General features: G+C 40.7%; 1 protein-coding gene across 6 annotated transcripts in view; it reads left to right on the plus strand.

Annotated features, from left to right (window-relative positions):
- The first annotated feature begins 151 nt into the window (after nt 1–151).
- LOC101160162 (MICOS complex subunit mic25a-like) overlaps nt 152–18,361 on the plus strand; it is a 66,040-nt gene continuing 47,830 nt past the window's right edge. For 2 of the 6 annotated variants that reach the window (XR_002873500.1, XM_023956342.1), the window contains exons 1-4: nt 152–349; nt 1,647–1,731; nt 3,337–3,439; nt 4,137–4,278. Coding sequence is in view for 4 of the 6 variants with exons in the window: in XM_023956342.1 (XP_023812110.1) it covers nt 266–349; nt 1,647–1,731; nt 3,337–3,439; nt 4,137–4,278 (414 nt within the window). In the remaining 2 variants the exon portion in view is untranslated. The remainder of the gene's footprint in view (nt 350–1,646; nt 1,732–3,336; nt 3,440–4,136; nt 4,279–18,361) is intronic. The other 4 variants (XR_002873501.1, XM_023956340.1, XM_023956341.1 and 1 more) reach the window with 3 other exon arrangements.

Genomic DNA, 18,361 nt, shown 5'->3' on the forward strand with positions numbered 1-18,361 from the left:
GCAAGTATTGCAACTTTTAAATTTTTAAGAAATGTTTAAAAAAAATTGCTGCTTCACTTAAAATAAATAAATAAAAATCAATCATATGAAAAGGTTACTGCACTTACACGCAAACATCGGGTCATTTGGGGACATTTCCAAGCAAACCTGGCAACCCGCATCCCATCTGTCACACATTCTGTCATTGGACAGGGGCTTAACGGAATTCTTTGATAGTACTATCAGTATTTTCATTAAAGAGGGGGGGCTCATTCTAACAAACGGCATGGGCTTAGGGGAAAGTACGACCAGAAAAGTGTCTTATGGCGTGGATGAGGAGGACAGAGTCCGGATCCTTCGCGGAGTAAAGGTAATTATGCTACTTCTGCTAGCGTGTGATGATAAGGCTAATAGGGTGTGTGGAGCGCTGACTCCCCGCCGAAAGATGTCTCCTCCACATCTAAATGTACTCCAAGCGAAGGCAGAGCTTCGTCCAGAACCCACGAAACAAGTGGCGAAACGGTGAGGACAGACGGGGAGGAAGGGGCTGGCTCAGCAGGGATGAACCAAAGTGACCTTTTCGGTTACGCCGAACCTCGTTCGTAAACAAGCGCTTTTTAGCGTTCCTTCATTATTTTCCAACAAAACAAAAACATTTCATAAACTTTCAACACATCTCATAACTCTTTGGTGTGTTATAGTGAATTCGGCGCAAATATTATCTACATTGATGCGTAAATATTGTTTTAAATGACGCGTTTGGACTTTAGCATGTTGCTTGGGTTTTGGCTAATATCTTAATCGAATTCAGCTAATAATAGCAACAAATAAGGGACGAATAAAACATGAAAAACAAACTACACAGACTGGGCTATACTATTATTTGTTTTGTTAATAAATTACATTTGTAAGCGAGGCTCTGTGTTAATTTAACAGTTTTAATTGAACAGATTTTAAATCAAGTTTGGTTTAATAGCTGGCTTGACAGTGATGCGTTCACGACCAATACTAGGAGTAGGAATTGAGCGATCGGCCACTCAGCAAAGTGTAATAAATGACATTTATGCAGCCAAATAAAATCAACATTAGTTTTTCTACACCATAACTGTCTGTGTGTTTTATTGTTGGGGAAGTTCAGAATTATTTAAAAAGCTTTTAGCTGTACACATCCAGCCGAATGAGGGGTTGCAGTTTAGATCTTTCTTTGTGTTTTGACTGACTTTTTCTATTTCATTTTTAAAAATAAATTTTAAGGTAATTCTTACATTTAATGGCTGCATGGGGGTAAAAACCCATACCAATGTAGTTGGCCCCTTTTTAAAACGTTTTGCTATTATATAAGTCTTTTTTTTGCAGTTTACTGAAAAAAACTTTGTTTAAACAAAGAAAAAAGAAAAAGAAACGCTGGTTACACATGTAAAGTTGTGAGTCACAGAATCAGTGACTCATAGACTTGATCTGCCTCCTGTGGTTTTTCATGTAGCTATTTATTTTTTTTAGCCATTTTTCCTGGGCCATTCACAAGCAGGCGCCCAAATTAAATAGGCCTGCTGTGTTTCCTCAAACATTCATGGTATTCTGAGTTTTTATAGCTATTGCAGAGTTGAGATCTTTATGCTTATAATCTGGATATTGTGACTAAGCGAGCTCTTTTTTTTCTTTACCAGCTGTCAGAAGATGTTCTTCAGAGGATGCGAGGAGTAGCCAACATCAGTCAATCATCACTGTCCTCAGGCCCTCAAGGAGACAAAGGTATAGTTCACTTCACAATTGGTGAATTATTTTGTGTCCCACAAGAAAAGTCTTTGCTGAAAACATCCAAAGTGCCCGTCCTGATAGCTGAGATACATATAAGTTTGTGTCTCAGGTGGAGACGATCACCTGTCTGGGTTTTAACACAAGAATCTGTGTCACAGGAGGTTTTTTTTTTTTCTGTTTTTGGTCGACACAACACAAAAGTCTGGGTCTTGCTTGAGTACAATTCCCAGAAGGCTGAAGGTTCCACAGTTATCAGTTGTTGAAACAGTGTTTGGGTATAAACATCATGGGAGCACAAAGGCATCACACCTCTGAGAAACCCTCCGTCCCGGTAAGGACCACGCTCTGGTGGTCACAACCCTCCAGAGACAGTGGAGGCTGTGGGAAAAAATACAGATTTGGTCATTCTGCATGAACAAGTTGGTAGTGGGGGGTGATAAAGAAATGATCAATCTGGGGAAAAAACATGATTATCAATTGAGGAAATACATAAATTACAGCTAAAAGCCCCCCCCCCCCCCCCCCCCCCCCCCCCAATCAGGCTTTCTTGGCTTTAGACACATAGGGGTCCACAAATTTTGATTGGACTGTTCCCTGTCCCCCCCCCCCCAGGATTGGGTGGGGCTAGGGGTCCCTTGCGCCCCTGACCTTGCAGCTCTTTTTCCACGCGGGGAGGACGTCCACATCTGAGCTGGGTAGGGCAGTATCGCCCGTGGAGCGGGAAGGACCCCTTTTCTTGGGACTCCAGGGCCCCCCCAATTTTTCCATCGTTGCTCACAGCAACCGGAGCCTGGTCCTCGGGCTCACCGGGCCCTGGCCCTGTCTGGGGCCTCTGCTGGTCGCTGGTTTCTGCCGCTTCCCCCGGTTTGTCTTCGGCGGGGCTGCGCAGTGCGGGCTGGCCATGGGTGTTCCAGGCCTGCCTCGGGGGTGGGGGCGGATGGGGGCTCAGGACTCCCGGACGGTGGCGTGCCTCTGATCTGGGTGCCGGTTGTAAGTCCCGCGTGGTCGCGTTTGGGGTGGAGCGGGTCGCTGCCCTGGCGGGGGGCCCCGGCTCTGCGCGCTCTCTGTTTCTCTTACTTCTTGACGGGGGGTTGCTGGGTCTTGCCCTCTGGTTCCGTCTCTGTGGTGGCGGGCCCGCGGTCTGCCCCTAGCTCTGGGGTGTGGGTGGGCTGGAGCATTCAGTGTGATGAAGGTACACTATAAGCAGCACAGTGTGTGAATGTGTGTGTGTGAATGTGTGTGCATGGGTGAATGGGACTGTGACTGTAAAGCGCTTTGGGCCTTAGAAAGAAGGTAGAAAGCGCTTTATTAGTATACGCCATTTACCATGTTTGTTCAACCCACCTCCATATTCACTTTTGCCCAAATATGGGCATGGGTGAAGAATATTGGTCATGCAGATCTTGTGTGTAGCTGTGTGTGTGCAGAAGTTAAGTTCAGTCGATGCATCCTGTGAGATTCGTCTTCCAGGTATGAATAGACTTAAAACCTGTAAATAGCTGTTGGTGTGTGTGTCATGAAATATACTGATGACACAAAAACATGCAGAATTATGCAAAAAAAACATTCATTTTTATATGACCCCCCCTGTTTTATCAGGTTCCTCTCCTGGCTCTAGCTCTGCCTCTCAGTCCAGGCAGAAGCCAGAGTCCCGAGCGCCGTCCAGCAAACCAGCGTCCACTGCTAAAGAAGATCAGAGAAGGTGGGTAACGTCTGAAGGAAGACGAGAAGTTTTTCTGAGCTAAGTCCTGTTGTGGAATCTGAGAATCTCCATTTTGAAATCTTTGCACTGGCTCCCAGTCAGCTTTAGGATCGATTCTAAGGTTCTTTTATTAGTTTAAAAAAGTGGAACTAAACACTTAGAATGTGATTTATGTATTATTTTGTTGTTGAACCAGACATTGTGAAATCTGAATGTATCCCTTATCATCTCCCTTTGTGGTCCTCCATCCTGGTCCTCCAAACCCAGCAGGTATGGGGAACTTAAAGAAGAGTCCAGTTTTGGAATTAGGTTTTTTTTTAAGCAACCAAAACAAAACAGAAAACTTGAAGAAGACAAACAAATAAATGTATAAAAGCCATTGATTTATCAAACCTAGTAGTTTATACAGGTTTCAGTCAACTGGTTTTTAAGCCAAACCTTCTAGGCAGATGAGAAGAGATGAGCAAAACAGACTGATTTGCAACATGTATGAAGTTTTTAGATGAGTAGAAGTTCATTCTGGGTTAAGCGGTGACTCACATTTGTTTAGATCTGCATCCAGCGGCCTCTGAAAACTGGAAATGTGCTGCCCCCTTGTGGACATTTTCTTTCTTTTAAGAGTCAAACCAGGCTGAGTGAGAAAACAAATGCATCCTTCTGGGAATAAACAAACTCTTGTCTTTGCCAAACCTTTTAGGTTTGAACGGCAGCAGGCGATACTGAAGGAGGAGCTGGCCAAGATTACCCAGAGAGAAAAGGAGCTGGCAGACGAGAAGACCAAAGCCTCCATCCAGGAACGACAACACGCCCGCCAGGAGTCTGAGAAGACTAAACAACTGGTATGAAAAAAAAAGGATCTGGAGCTTTGACTGCAGAAAACACATTTTTGACAGTTTAATGTTGGTAAAAGAGATATTTTCGGTGGTTTGTTGAGCCTTTTCAAGCTCATTTTCTGAGGCTTTAGGGTCAGGACTTTCCCAGTCCACCTGTGAAAGACATTTAGTTTTCTGCTCCTTCACCACAGAAACCAGACTTTTTTTTTATTGAATGCTCATTCTGTTTACTCATTACAAAATCATAAAGCACATTTCCTTACATTAATAAGATTGTGTTCTATTCATTATGTCATACAGCTTTAGCTTTCTAACACATTAAGCTAAGGAGCCGGTTAGCTAATTGGCTGGTCTGGGGTTCAAATCTCAGTCTGTCTGTTGACAAGACAGCAATGTAAAACAATCTATGGATAAAAACCATCATCAGTTATTTGTTTATAAAGCACCTCCCACCATCAGCCAAAGAGACCTAAAGTGCTGTACACGTGGAGAATAAAATAATTAAAAGCATAAAACCAAATTAAAACATTGTAGAGACATAAATAGAAACGAATAAAAACATCTGCTGAAGTTAGCTGGATCCTATTCTAACTAGGATTAAAACTAATTAAAAATGTATCTAATGTATAATAACAATTACCGGGATGTTTACAGTTGCCCAAAAATTCCCATCCTAATAAAATAAAAAATAAAAAACACGACTATTGGACACTTCTATTCATTTGTGTAACACAGAAAGGTCAAAGTTGACCATAGACCAATGACTTGCATTTTGTGCAGCAAGAGAACCTAGTGCATTGTGGGAAAACCAACTATTTTTGACCTGGTTTTGCTGAATGAAACCCACTGTAACCATGATCAATGCACTGCATATGGAATTTTTTAACTGTTTAAATTGCAAATTAAACTTAAAATTCAGAAAAAAAAAAGTGCTGCCCTATGGCATAATATACTTTAAAATGTTCACATGACATAACAGAATTAGTACTTTTATTATTTGTCACCAGCTTGTGTGATTTTTGACTCTTTTTTTTTAAATCCAACATGGATAAAATGTGACAAAGAAAGTGTGTGTGGCCATTCAATGGGGGTTTTTAGGTTTGTAAATGGATGTCATAACCACCACTCACCTGTAGGTGGAGTGGTTGTACTCTGTGTGATTTTTTTTTTCTTTTTTCGTATGCAGGCGCATTAGCATTTATGACTCTAGGTTTACACCAGTTCAGTGATGAAGCTGTTTAAAAATGGATTAGTCTGAGCGCCTCTGAGTTGGAGGCGATACGTTTTTAGAGTCCAGTCATGATTCAGTTTTCCTGCTCCAGTTAAATCGCAGGTTGGAGTGTTTTTGTTCGGACACAAATTGCTTCTTGGGTTTGTAATTTCCACGCCGCGCCTCGCTGCGCTCCTGTCCTCCCGTTACATCCCGCTTTCTTTGTTATCTCTCGCTCCTCGCCATGTTGGCTCTCTCCCTCATCTTTATGCTTTTTCTGTTTTCCCTCTCTCCATCCTCCATCTTCTGCTGTCTTTCTTTTTCTTCTTCTTCTTTTCTTTCCTTCCTATCCCAGCCCATCACTCTCTCTCTCTCTCTCCCCTTCCTGCCCCGGAGACAGTATTATCAGCCCGCCGCATGCGGTAAATTGCGCGCTGAGAGTTTCCTGGAGCTGGAGATAGGAGTGGAGCCGGGTTGAAGGTGTAGGCGCAGAAAGAGGGGGAGCTTGTCGTACACACCTCCAACGTGACTCCTGCTCCCCGTCTTCTGCTCGCGCCCCCACCCCCATGTCGAGATGTGCTTATCTCCTCTCCAACATACTCCCACTTCTAATGAGACGCCGCCGGAGGGACGGCGTGAGCGGAATGACCAGTCGAGCAGGACTGGACCTCCTCGTGTGGAGGGCTTCCTGTAATTACTGCTTCCCCTGCTCTGAATGCACATATGCTGGTGAAACGGGCCGGTTTCCTCACATTCATAATTCAGATCTTTATTTATTTTCTGAAAGCTTAATAAGCCATCAACTTTCCTCTGCAGCTCTTTGTCCCCTTCAGGCATAAAAGTGTCAAGAGGTGATGTTTTATATCGCTGGGGGGCCATAAAGCCCAGAATGCAAGTGTCTGGCATGTTCATCTCCCCACCTGTCAACAGTACATCATCCTTTTGGAAACAAAGTTTTACCAAACGTGTCTGGCTTAAATAGTTTGTAAAGTGTTTTTTTTTAAGCACCACAGACTTTTTTTTTTATGAAAACAAATGTGTCAAATCCGCCATTCTTCCTTCAGAGCGAAGTTTGCTCCGTGGTACGGTTGAACATTTGTTGTCTTTTTCTCTGCCGCTCCTGTTAAAGTCCGTAAAGTTAGTTAGTTCCTGCAGTTCTCTGCTTTGTTTCTTTGACGGTTTGTCCATTTTGCAGAGAAAAGTCTATAAAAACATGAAGAAAACATCTTTAGTCTGATTCCGACTGGACTGTGTGACTGAGGTGAGGTCAGGAAGCTGGGAGGGACTCAGAATGAAGAGGAGGTGAGAAGAACCAGGAGAGGAAGAGGAGGAGGAGAGAAGAGTCTTTATTAATCCAAAAAATAGAGATTGGGCTGTTAGATGGTCAAACCTTTGGTTTGGAAACATTTGAGGAGGAAGGTTAAAAGGACGAAAGCAGCAGAAAAAGATGATGCAGAATCAGGAGAACAAGGAGCAAAACACATGAAAGAAAAAGAAATAGGAAATTATTTAATCATTACAAATTATAAATTAAATTGGAAAAATGGAGTTTGATCCATTTTTCACCAAAAAAAAGTACCTATAAATTCTGTTTTAGTTTTATTTTGAGGACTTTTTTCTAAAACGGAGGAAATTCTGGAAAAAAATGTTTGCTGAGATGAGGCTGGATATAGGGGTGAGGCTGGTTATGGGGTGGGGGGTGGGGGGTGGGGGGCTGGATATAGGGGTGGGGGCAAATGCAGTGACTGTTTCCCCAAATGTGATGACTCGCTACAATCTGCAATTAAATAAACACAATAAAACAAAAAATAAATAAATAAAATAAGACAAAAAAAGGTAAAGATGGACGAATCGACAGATGGAAAAATACCAACAGACATAACAAGCCAAAAGTAAGAAAAATGCAGCCTCAACAGGGCAAAAACCAGGGTCCTTCTTGTACCTGTCCAAAGCCCGGTAAAGGCAGAGGGTAGTGCCAGGATGAGCATATTAAATAGATGAAAGTTTAAATGCATTTTAGGGGCTCAGAGGAATAAACGTTCAGCACACACAGACTTATTCTAAGTGGGGCTGGCTAAATCCATCTCTCAGGTATACATTAGGAACAAGAAGGTCCTCCTGAAACTGCCTGTTTTATCCTTCACTTCAGTTCTTCATGTCCAGATTCCCTTCCACCAGCATCCAAGGAGGCCCCGAGTTCTGTTCACCAGGTCAAAGCGATACAACAACGCCATGAGAAGACATAAAAAGGAAGAAACGCACATTCAAAAAGCCAAATGTCAGCTAGGCAGGCAGATGCTACGGCGCATTACTGAAGGAACTGTGTGCACTTCAATTAAACTTGGGTTTCATCACTTTTTCACCTAAAAAACAATCATTTAGCAGGAATTTGCCTTTTTTAAGTTTCATTTTGAGGACGTTTTCTAAAACGGAGGGAGCTCTGGGGGAAAACAATGCCGATGTGATTAGTTATCATTTAGAAGAACAGTAGAAAGCAGAGCTTTAATAACCCAAGTCTGCAGGCCGCCGTGAATCAGAGGAAAAGGCCCAGACTCCTTTGAAGGAGACATTTGTTCTGATGCTTTATTAGACGTTTCAGAAAACATAACTTTGTGTCTCAGGGGTTTTTGTTTATTGGCTCCTAAGGCTCATGAAGGCATCTCTCTCTGGACATGTTGTAGGTTTTTATTACCCAGAATGCCGTGCGTCATCCGTGTTTAGTGAAAGGACCATTATCCCTGCATTATGGTCTCAACCCGACTCGGCGTTCATTCTTCTCAAAGCTGGGATTTTCTTTTTCTTCTGGTGTTAATAATCACATTTCTCCCAGTGGTGCAGCGTTTATGTCACACAGGAAGAAATGCTCCTTATGGATAATTATGAGCTTCAGCTTTTTATGGCAGAAAGAATAAAACAAAAGCCCTTCAATGTTAATGCACATTCACTTATTTATTTTACCTCCAGTGTTGATTGGAAGAACTTCGGCTGAAGATTTATCGGCTACACGTTTTATTTTATTTACCTTTAATTTGATATTTTTTATGAAATCTTTTTTAGTTTTTTATCCTACTCTTGAATTCCTTGGTATTTTTTAATATTATAAGTAAATTACATTTTGGAAAGATTTAGATTTCCACGATGGGGTGTGCTGGGTGGTGTAGTGGTTAGCACTCTCACCTCACAGTGAGAAGGCCCTGGTTCAAATCCCAACGTGTGTGTTGTCTCTGGGAATTGCTTCCAAAAACGTGCTTCATAGGTTGATGATGATTCTGAATTAGGTGTGAATGTGAGAGTTTCTCTGTGTGGACCTGCGATGGACTGCAGAACGGTGCCCCCCCCCCCCCCCCCCATCAGTGGCTTGGATAGGCTCCAGCAACCCCACTAATCCAAAAGGGAATACAGCGGGTTTAGACGATGGATGGAAGGAGGGATTTTCTTCATATTTCCTTACGACAGAGCAAGTCAGACTCTGATGCATGTTTGTGGATTCCAGATCCCAGTCTTGCGCTTGTGGACGCAGAGACGTTCCTGCAGGAGACGGGATGAGATCCAGTCTTCTGTGAGGAGTTGGGCCTAGAGTGTTGAACAAAGGTGCGAAGAGATGGACGAGGAGCGCTCAGGACTTTTTGGCCTTTTGTGAATCCAGCGCTCTGCATCCTCAGCCACACATTCAAACAATGATCTGCTATTTATGAGCTTCATTCTTCTGGTGGTCTTTCAAATCCCTCGCTCACTTCCTGCCGTCTTTTGTTCCCTTCCCGACGAACTGCTTGATCCCTCCATTCCTTCATCCCTTTTCTTCGTCTTTCAGCCCGGGTCCTCACCCCCGTGTGCCGCTCTGTGCACCGTCTTTGTTCATGGCAAATATTCTGCAGATTAATTTCACGACGACTGAGGGGAATGTGAGGATGAGAAGAATGGAGGCAAGTTGAGCTGAAAGACTAAAAGGATTTCTCTTTTTAGAATGCGTTAATGGCCTTTTCCAGCATGTAGAAAGCAAAAAAACAAAGTATAAGTCACATTAGCATATGGTAAATTTCTCTTTCTGTTCTCACAGAACAATTAGAAATCCTCCTTTATTAGCTGCCCTTTACCTCCCTTTGGTAGAGCTTCAGCTAATAAATATGTCATCTGCGTTTTTCCCCCTTTTTTTTGATAAACTGGAGCGTTCAAGTCGTCTCTACAAGTTAATGAGTTAAAAAAAACAGGCTAGTTTTTACTTGACACAACTTACTGAATATAGGAAAAATGGACAGTAAATGATAATGTGGCTGAAAATAACATTAAATGAAATCTGAACCAATTAAATGATCTGTTGGATCATTTTATTGGTGCTAAAATGAAAAAAATATAATTACGTTTTTCAAATTATTCTTTTTGCAGTTCCCTCAGTTGACACCAGATGGCAGCAAAAGCACATCCGGGTTTATCCTGAAGTTCTTCTAAGAGTAAAAAAATATTTGTTCACTAAATTGTTATTTTTCTTCCCCGATTCATAGTGATTCACGGTAGAAATTGCCTCACAGATGCATTCTCACATGTTCACCTTAACTTGTGCAGCTTCCTGCTGTTCCACCCCTTATTTTTTAACTCATCTAAGCCATCTATAAAAGTAACAAGTTAAATAATCTTTTACTAGAGGAATCTGTTAATAGTCTCCGTTATGTCTTTTTTTTAGTAGCAGCATTCAGTAAGACACTGTGCAGATCGGGGAACTTTTGTGTTTAGACTTAAGAAGTTTTCTATCTTAAATGTAAAGCATTGATTTTAGCATTTTGTTCATTTGTCTGTCATTTTAAATCCTTTGTATCTAGGACCCGAGTAAAGATGGAGAGTTATAAATATTAAAGTGTTTTAAATAAAATGCAGAGAATCACTGAGATTTGAAGACGGTTTAACTCAAACATGATAGATTTTGTGTCACGGGGGGAGCGGATGAGGGAGTACCCAGGTGCAGAGAAGGAGAGGAGGCAGGAGGTTGCAGGGGAACGGGGGCTTTAATAAACAAAACTAAAGACACAAAACCAAAACCACTGCATACGGCAGGCTAGAAACTTGAAACACTAAACACTCGAAACTCGAAACAGGGAGAGCAGACTTACATACTATGGACCAGCACAGGAGGAAGGAAATGACAAGACTTAAATACATACAGACAAACGAGACACAGGTGGAAACACTCAGGAAGGATGGGGACCAAAGTAAAACTCAAAACTACAACAAACCAGGAAACACTACAAAGTAAAACAGGAAGTTAACTCAAAACATCACAGAACCAAAAACAACTTGAACACAAAAGCAGAAAAACCTAAAACCATGACATTTTGTTGCTGTGAAGTCGGTATTTTATATCTTTTTCACACAGTTTTTGAAATAAAGTATGATTGAGGAAATAAAGTGCTGTTTATTTTCAACATTGCATATACTGGGTGAATATTCTCTCTATTCTGATTGGCTGCTGGGTGTGCATTAAAATGTGATAACACACATTGATAATGCACGCCTAAAGAAGAAGTTCCGCTCACATAGCTGAAATGTTCTGTATCACTACGCTGGCTTCTTAAAAACAACCTTCTGCTTCATCAGGCGCGTAACGCACCACGTAACGACTAGTCCGCTTTTTGTGACAAAAGCGATCCGAACCGAAAAAATAACAACAATAAAGTCCTGAAAACTGGTTAAATATGTATTTCTTTTGTAAGTGACCATGGTATAAGCGGGTTCATGGCCTTTAAAGTGTGAATTATCAGAAATCAACGCACCTCGCGGAAGCAAATATTGTCCTGACAGCATTTTAAATCGATACAAATTTCGCCTAATCGATTTTTTTTTTTTTTTCCCTACACCCTTTGTTTTTTTTTTAATTTTCTCAGTGATTGAACAAACACTAAACCTGAAAGCATTGCTTCACAGAGATGGTCCGTTTACAGACACAGCTCTCAGAAATCCTTCTAACTTCACAGCTGAACAAACTATTATAGACATTTGAACTGAAAGTCAAAGACATGTTTAACTAATAAACATCAGTTTTGTTCAGCAGAAAGGTTTTTTTAGTCTGGATTTAAAGTTTTTTGCTTTGGTCATCTGGAGTTGTTCTTTCATTGAAGCTATAAAAACATACATTTTACTAAAAACAGTAAAATTAAAGTTAAAGATAAAGATTTTCCTAGCAATAAATTCTGCAGAAAAACGGAGAAAGGTCACCTGCCACAGAAACATTTCACATCCAGAGAACCTGGAGGATAGTGACTCTGAGCTTGAATATGCCTAGATTCTCCTCCAGTCGTTGCGTTTGCTGCAGATGGTTTGTGAGGTGGCGAGGCGTCTTCAAAGCAAAGTAGTTCTGGGATCTCCTTCACGTTAGCCAGAGAGTTTTCTGGAATGGGCCAGATGTTGCCTCTGATTGGATAAACCTGCGTCTCGTGTTCATACCTAAAATCCCGTAATCAGCTGGAGATTCTTTGCCGATGGAGGGCTGGTGTGTGTGCACAGGACAGGAAAGTACGCACACACAAACAAACGGAGGCAGATGGGACATGCTTCATTATAGCATTACATATGAGCTGCTGAATTGCTTGATGTTTTATCTTGTACTCCTCTGATTGCTTATTTAGTCAGACATATGGTTACACGCTGCTATTATACTATTTAGATGAGTGAAAAAAGGTCAAATGAATCGCTTGCACAAGCTTCTTTTTCTGAATTTCAATGATTTTACAATGCTGACACAGTTTGAACAGACTACTCTAACTTAGCATTTTTGCATCCATATGCACTGTGCATTACGTTACTGTGCACTGCAATAAATGACACGCCTGTTTTCTGGGCTGAAGATGATGGGGGTGATTGTGAGTTGGGCCAGTCCACCGTTCAGAATTCGGCTACAGCTTATTGATGAAATGCATCAGATAGCTGGATGCTGGATAGCTTGAGCTGGATGACTGTTTAGGACCACAGCTGGATGACTGTTTGTTGAAGACTTGAACTGGATGACTGTTGAGGACCACAGCTGGATGACTGTTTGTTGAAGACTTGAACTGGATGACTGTTGAGGATCAGAGATGGATGACTGTTTGTTGAAGACTTGAGCTGGATGACTGTTTAGGACCACAGCTGGATGACTGTTTGTTGAAGACTTGAACTGGATGACTGTTTAGGACCACAGCTGGATGACTGTTTGTTGAAGACTTGAACTGGATGACTGTTGAGGACCACAGCTGGATGACTGTTTGTTGAAGACTTGAACTGGATGACTGTTGAGGACCACAGCTGGATGACTGTTTGTTGAAGACTTGAACTGGATGACTGTTGAGGATCAGAGATGGATGACTGTTTGTTGAAGACTTGAGCTGGATGACTGTTTAGGACCACAGCTGGATGACTGTTTGTTGAAGACTTGAACTGGATGACTGTTTAGGACCACAGCTGGATGACTGTTTGTTGAAGACTTGAACTGGATGACTGTTGAGGACCACAGCTGGATGACTGTTTGTTGAAGACTTGAACTGGATGACTGTTGAGGACCACAGCTGGATGACTGTTTGTTGAAGACTTGAACTGGATGACTGTTGAGGACCACAGCTGGATGACTGTTTGTTGAAGACTTGAACTGGATGACTGTTGAGGATCAGAGATGGATTACTTCAATAAACCAAAATAAAAGTTTTTAACTTTGAGTGTTGGATAAATGATGTAAAACATATTTTAAGATCTGGAGAAGGTACTACGTCCTAAATTTTGGTTTCAATCATCATTGAGCATCCACAACAAATTTTGGTGTAACAATGAGTTTATTAAATTGACATATTTGAAGTTAATTCAGTTCAAGCCTGTGTGGAAATGATGTAGAGAAAAGATGAAAATGGTGAAGGTAGCAAGAAGGAATGTGAGTAGACGATGGGGAGAACAGACGTTTAGATGAAGGCGGGTGAATGAATGAGGAGAAAAAGCAGAAACGGCAGGAGTGTCACTGCTGTGAGTGACAGACTGGATAAAAAAGGAGGCGGTGGCGGAGAAGGCTGAGGTACAGATAAGCACGCCGTAGTATCAGTAATTGTAATCTGTAGGAGCTGACATGGTTCTGCATGTAAAGCCATTAGGTTGACTGTGTGGACAAAAGCCTGTTTTTCACAACTGCAGAGTCAGATAACCAGGTTAGCTGAAGAGAAAAAAGTTTGAACCTGGACTTTAATTATTACCACTTGATACTAATCTAATTAGAAAAATGGAAATTTGTGAATATTTTTTACCTACATTTTCTTATGCATTGTTGAAATTCTGGATTTTGATTGAATAAGTCCAGACAAATAAATACTGAAATATGTGAGAACAGGGGGAATTTATGACTTTTCCTATTAAAACACAAATTACAAGCGTTTCGTGAAATTGCAAAACCCTCGCCAACATGAGAAAGAAGCAGCAGAAAGAGACGAGCCCTGCTGTCCCGAGCCTTCTTTGTGTGTCTGTAATTATCAGCCAGATTATTATTGAGTGCTTATTTACTTTCTTGCTGGGAGCTACATGTTAAATAAACTCCGCACAGTAAATAGAGAGCGGCGAAGATGGAAGAGGAGAAGCAACTGCTGCCGCCGTCAGATGGCAACACCGCTCAGAAACTGCTCACAGGGGAAGAGTGAAATTCATGAGTGTGTATTAATACGCGTCTGTCCCAGACATACTTGCAGGCCAAAACACGAGTGCTCCGTGTCCATGTGGCGTGCTGATGATCCATTGGACTGTTAACATTGGTGCACCAGGCTCTCCTCATGTGTTCCCTCTGTATTGGATCAGGGAGTTGGCCCTCCATAGCTGGTATCAGGGTGGCAGAGACACTGACTATCAACTCAACCAGCCACCATCTGTTGTTCCTACAGCGTCACCTCAAAACTCCCAGCATGGCGTCACGGTTGGAAATTATAGCTTCAATCCAATGCAGTTTATGGCAAAATATATTCTGTCAGCTGATGATTAAAGAAAGTGAGCTAACTATATGCTCTTTTTTCTTTTGTTGCAAATGGAAATGCTTCCTCTTCGTGTGTCTTTTCAGTAATGGCATCACCTTCTTTCCCCAATGCTATCCTTTAAAAATGGCTCTGATGCCAGCCTCTCAGTCGGGCTGCTCTGCCCGTGTCAAAGTACAGATGGCAGTGTGACATTTGGATGCTTGCCGCCATCGGCCACAGAGGGAACAAAGAAGGACCAATTAGCGCGGTGACACTTCCAGGTCCTTTAAGAACGTTTCCTCGTCCGAATGCTTTTATTCCTGACAGGAAGTTTGACACAGCGATTCACATGTTTACATTTCTTTAGGATAGTGGTCAAAAAACCTACACATTTGTGCAACTTTCAGGAATTAAACATTCATCTTTTTGAAGTGTTCAAATTGTTTTTTTTGTGGCAAAAACTGTTTTTGTTAAAAAAAAAAACTGTATAAAATTTGATTTGTCTTTTAGTAAAATTATTCAGCCAAATGTAAATCTCCTAAATGTTTTTATTGTTTGTCTAATCAAAACCAGAGAGTGGAAAAGCTCAGGTAATAAACTTAATAAACCTTAAGTTTTTATATTTCTTTCCTTTTAACTTCATTGATTCTCATTGGGATTTTTCTATCATCCGTCTTTTTTTTCCGAGTATCTTTTTGAGCCTCGTTTGACTTGCAACCTTTTTCCACCTTAACCTTTAGAAATGTTCCTGGTCTCATCCTGTCATGTTTTCGTCTCTGAGGAGATGCTTTACTCCTCCAGCTGTGTGCTGAATTGATTCTTATGCAGAATGTGTTTTAACCAGACTTCATAATACATTTGTAAGATAATCTGCTTTCTAGCTCATGGCTAGTAGCTGCCATGTTCAATTATACACTTAAAAAAAACTTTTCAATTTATGTGGTGTTTTTTTCTCTCTTCTCAATTGATATACTTTTCCAGTTTCTATCAGGATTTTAATTGTTTAATTTTCTTGCAGAAAACCAAACGTTTGCATCTTTGAGCAAGAATCTGATGATTTTCCTTTCCTAAAGCGTCTCCTAAAACTTTACTTTTTGGAGATGTTTCTGTTTTTTTGGCGTATTTGCAATAGTTCAGTTTCATAATGTCTGAATTTTCTTGGATTTTTCTTTTTGTTGTTTAGATAAAATGATTCTGACAATGACCGTAAAACCACCGTAACGTAAAGAGCCGACGATACAAATAATCTAAATGTTATGAATCTTTGTGGGGATCATATTATAACTGTTTAGGTAAAATATAAACAGAAGAAAAGTTTGTATTTACAATATTTTTGTAATGATATTAAGTGAAACAATGAAAAGACAAATACTTTTATATAGCTAATCTCATAACTCAGTTTAAAATGTGTGTAAACCTTTTTTATTTATTTATTTTGACTAACTTTTATCAATCCGGGTGAAACAGATTAAGGAAAAAAAAATCTTATTTTCGTCTGTGGCCTGGCAAAAGGCAAGACCTTTAGAGAAAAAAAGAGTTGCAGAACAAAAATCAGGAATAACAGCAAAAACAAAGACCATCATAATGATAAGAACATTTTAAAATCATTAGAATAAAAAAACTAGGTTACAGCAATGATCATTGAAATTCCTTTAACCGTTCTTTTTAATAAAAGTGTCCTTTCTAAGGTTTTTTTTGTGCATTTTTCCAGTCTCTGCAGACTAAAAGGATAAAGAGGAGTTTGACTTAGGGACTGGTAATAGAATAATAGAACCAGTCTGGGAGAGCAGGTGTTGTACATGGGAGATGAAGTGTGTAAAATCTGGCTAAAGAAATCCATAAATCCAGAAGGATTTGTTTTGTCCGTTTCTTTTATTTTGAAAGGTAAAATGCCAGGAGGTTTCCTGCAGGTCTGATATCGTTTGCATTGAGCTCATTGTTTTTAAAGACTCACTCCAAAGAAAACTGTTGTTGGTATTTTTTGTAAACATGTTTTTGTGGCAACATTCAAGCTTAAATGCAACAACAACCAACCAACAGCCTTTATTCAGGCAGAGAAAACAGACCAAAGCAAAAGGTGAGCATGTTTCATGTTTACTTATTAACAATAGAATTAACAATATAATTGTTTATGGTTTATTTTCTTTCTTTGGTGAAATTAAAGTTGGACATTTCCTCTGGAGAAAGCACAAATGAAAACAGCAGATCCTGATCATTTAAGGTGGCGTTGCAGTAAAAGTGTTGACTGTTAAAGGTGAGTTCCACAGACGCTCATCAGTAAACATAGTTTCAGTATAAAACCAGTGTCTTTATGAATGCTTCTTCTGAATAAACAATGCAGGTGTGGTGGGAAAAGATGGCGATCATGTACGGTTGGATTGTTTTCTGCTCTGCTGATGTGTTGTGTGTAAAGTCACGCCTGGCTGGTTGTTATCTGTTGTAGCCTCGCAGGTCCCTGAAGGGACTCCAGGGGAGTCATCTGATTTACGTGCACCCTCTTCTGTGACTGCAAATTAAAACCGAACGAACGCAGACGCACCGAGGATGGGAAGAAGGTCCTTTTTCATCCTCATTTATAATAAATCTGATCTTTTTCTGCTTCATTCCCACCAAGCATGGACAGGGAAAACACAAACTCAAGTAATAGTTTTTTTTTTTTGCATGTAGTTAGTTGCAAATTAGTTTTCGCTCACATTTTTGGAACACATTGGGGATCCTCGTGTTTTTTCTGTTTTGTTTCTCCTCAGTTAAGGTCTGTTTATGAAACGCAGACGATTGCCTCTGATCTGATTTGGTGTTCAGCAGCCCTGATAATTATGATGAATCTTCCTGCTTCAGAAAGTGTGTGCATATGAGCGTGGAGACATTTCTCACCTCGGTTCCTGCTGCTTTTCTTTGCCTCTGCGCTCTCCCAAAGACCTGCGGGCTTTATAAATATTGATTGGCGTTAATTCGCTCGCAGCAACGGCTGAACAGCAATGAGTACATTAGGAGAATAAAAAGAGTGACAGCCTGTCAGTCTCAGAGATACGGCGAACAACATCTTTCCTCAAAATGATGTTTTCCAGTGGGACAAAGGCAACATTGACAATGCTTTGCTTTGGTTTGGGTTGGACAAAAACATTTGGTTGCACACCAAACCGCCCGATATCCGACTGCATCTGGGAGTTTTTAAATGATCAGAAAGATAAATAAATAAAATAAAGAACTTTAACTCCTCATCACACAGTGAGACAGCCACCAACGTGTACATGATGGCCTGGTGGCCAATCAAGATCAGCCTAAAGTAAATAAAAAAACAAGATTGTAAATTAGAAAAAATAAAAAATAAACATTTGAGAACAGTTTTAAACTCAAAAGTAAACATTGGAACCTTTAAAGACATATTGAAAATTAAAAAAATGGTTTTAAACATTTCTGATTAAACTTTTAAATACATGTTAGTCTGAAACCTTCTAGTGGAAGAGAGTTTGGCCCGGAACTAAAAGTTTATGAAACTTATTTTAGGTGATTTACATAAAAAACATACATTTTAAATACCACAGATATATATATGCTAAAACTAAACCATCCATCCGTCCATCCGTCCGTCCGTCCGTCCGTCCATCCATCCATCCATCCATCCATCCTGGGTGTCCTGGGTGTCCTGGGTGTCCTGGGTCTTCCTCTGTGTCGGCCCCTGCCTAGTGGGACATACCAGAAACAGCTCCTCATGGAGGCATCCAGGAGGCATCCGAACCAAACAAATTCACATTTATGTATGTAGAGCAGTTGGCTCAACAAGTGACCAACAAATGTGGGCATGAAGATCCAAATGAGCGTGGGAAATCAATTATTTGATTCCGAATATCTATTTAAGCGTTTATATAGGTTAAATATCTTCGTAGTAGTCATGTCCTGATTTGACATCCGTCTTGGTAAAATGGTAAAATGGTAA

The sequence above is a fragment of the Oryzias latipes genome, chromosome 7 (genome assembly GCF_002234675.1).
Source record: "Oryzias latipes chromosome 7, ASM223467v1".
Taxonomy (NCBI): Eukaryota; Metazoa; Chordata; class Actinopteri; order Beloniformes; family Adrianichthyidae; genus Oryzias; species Oryzias latipes.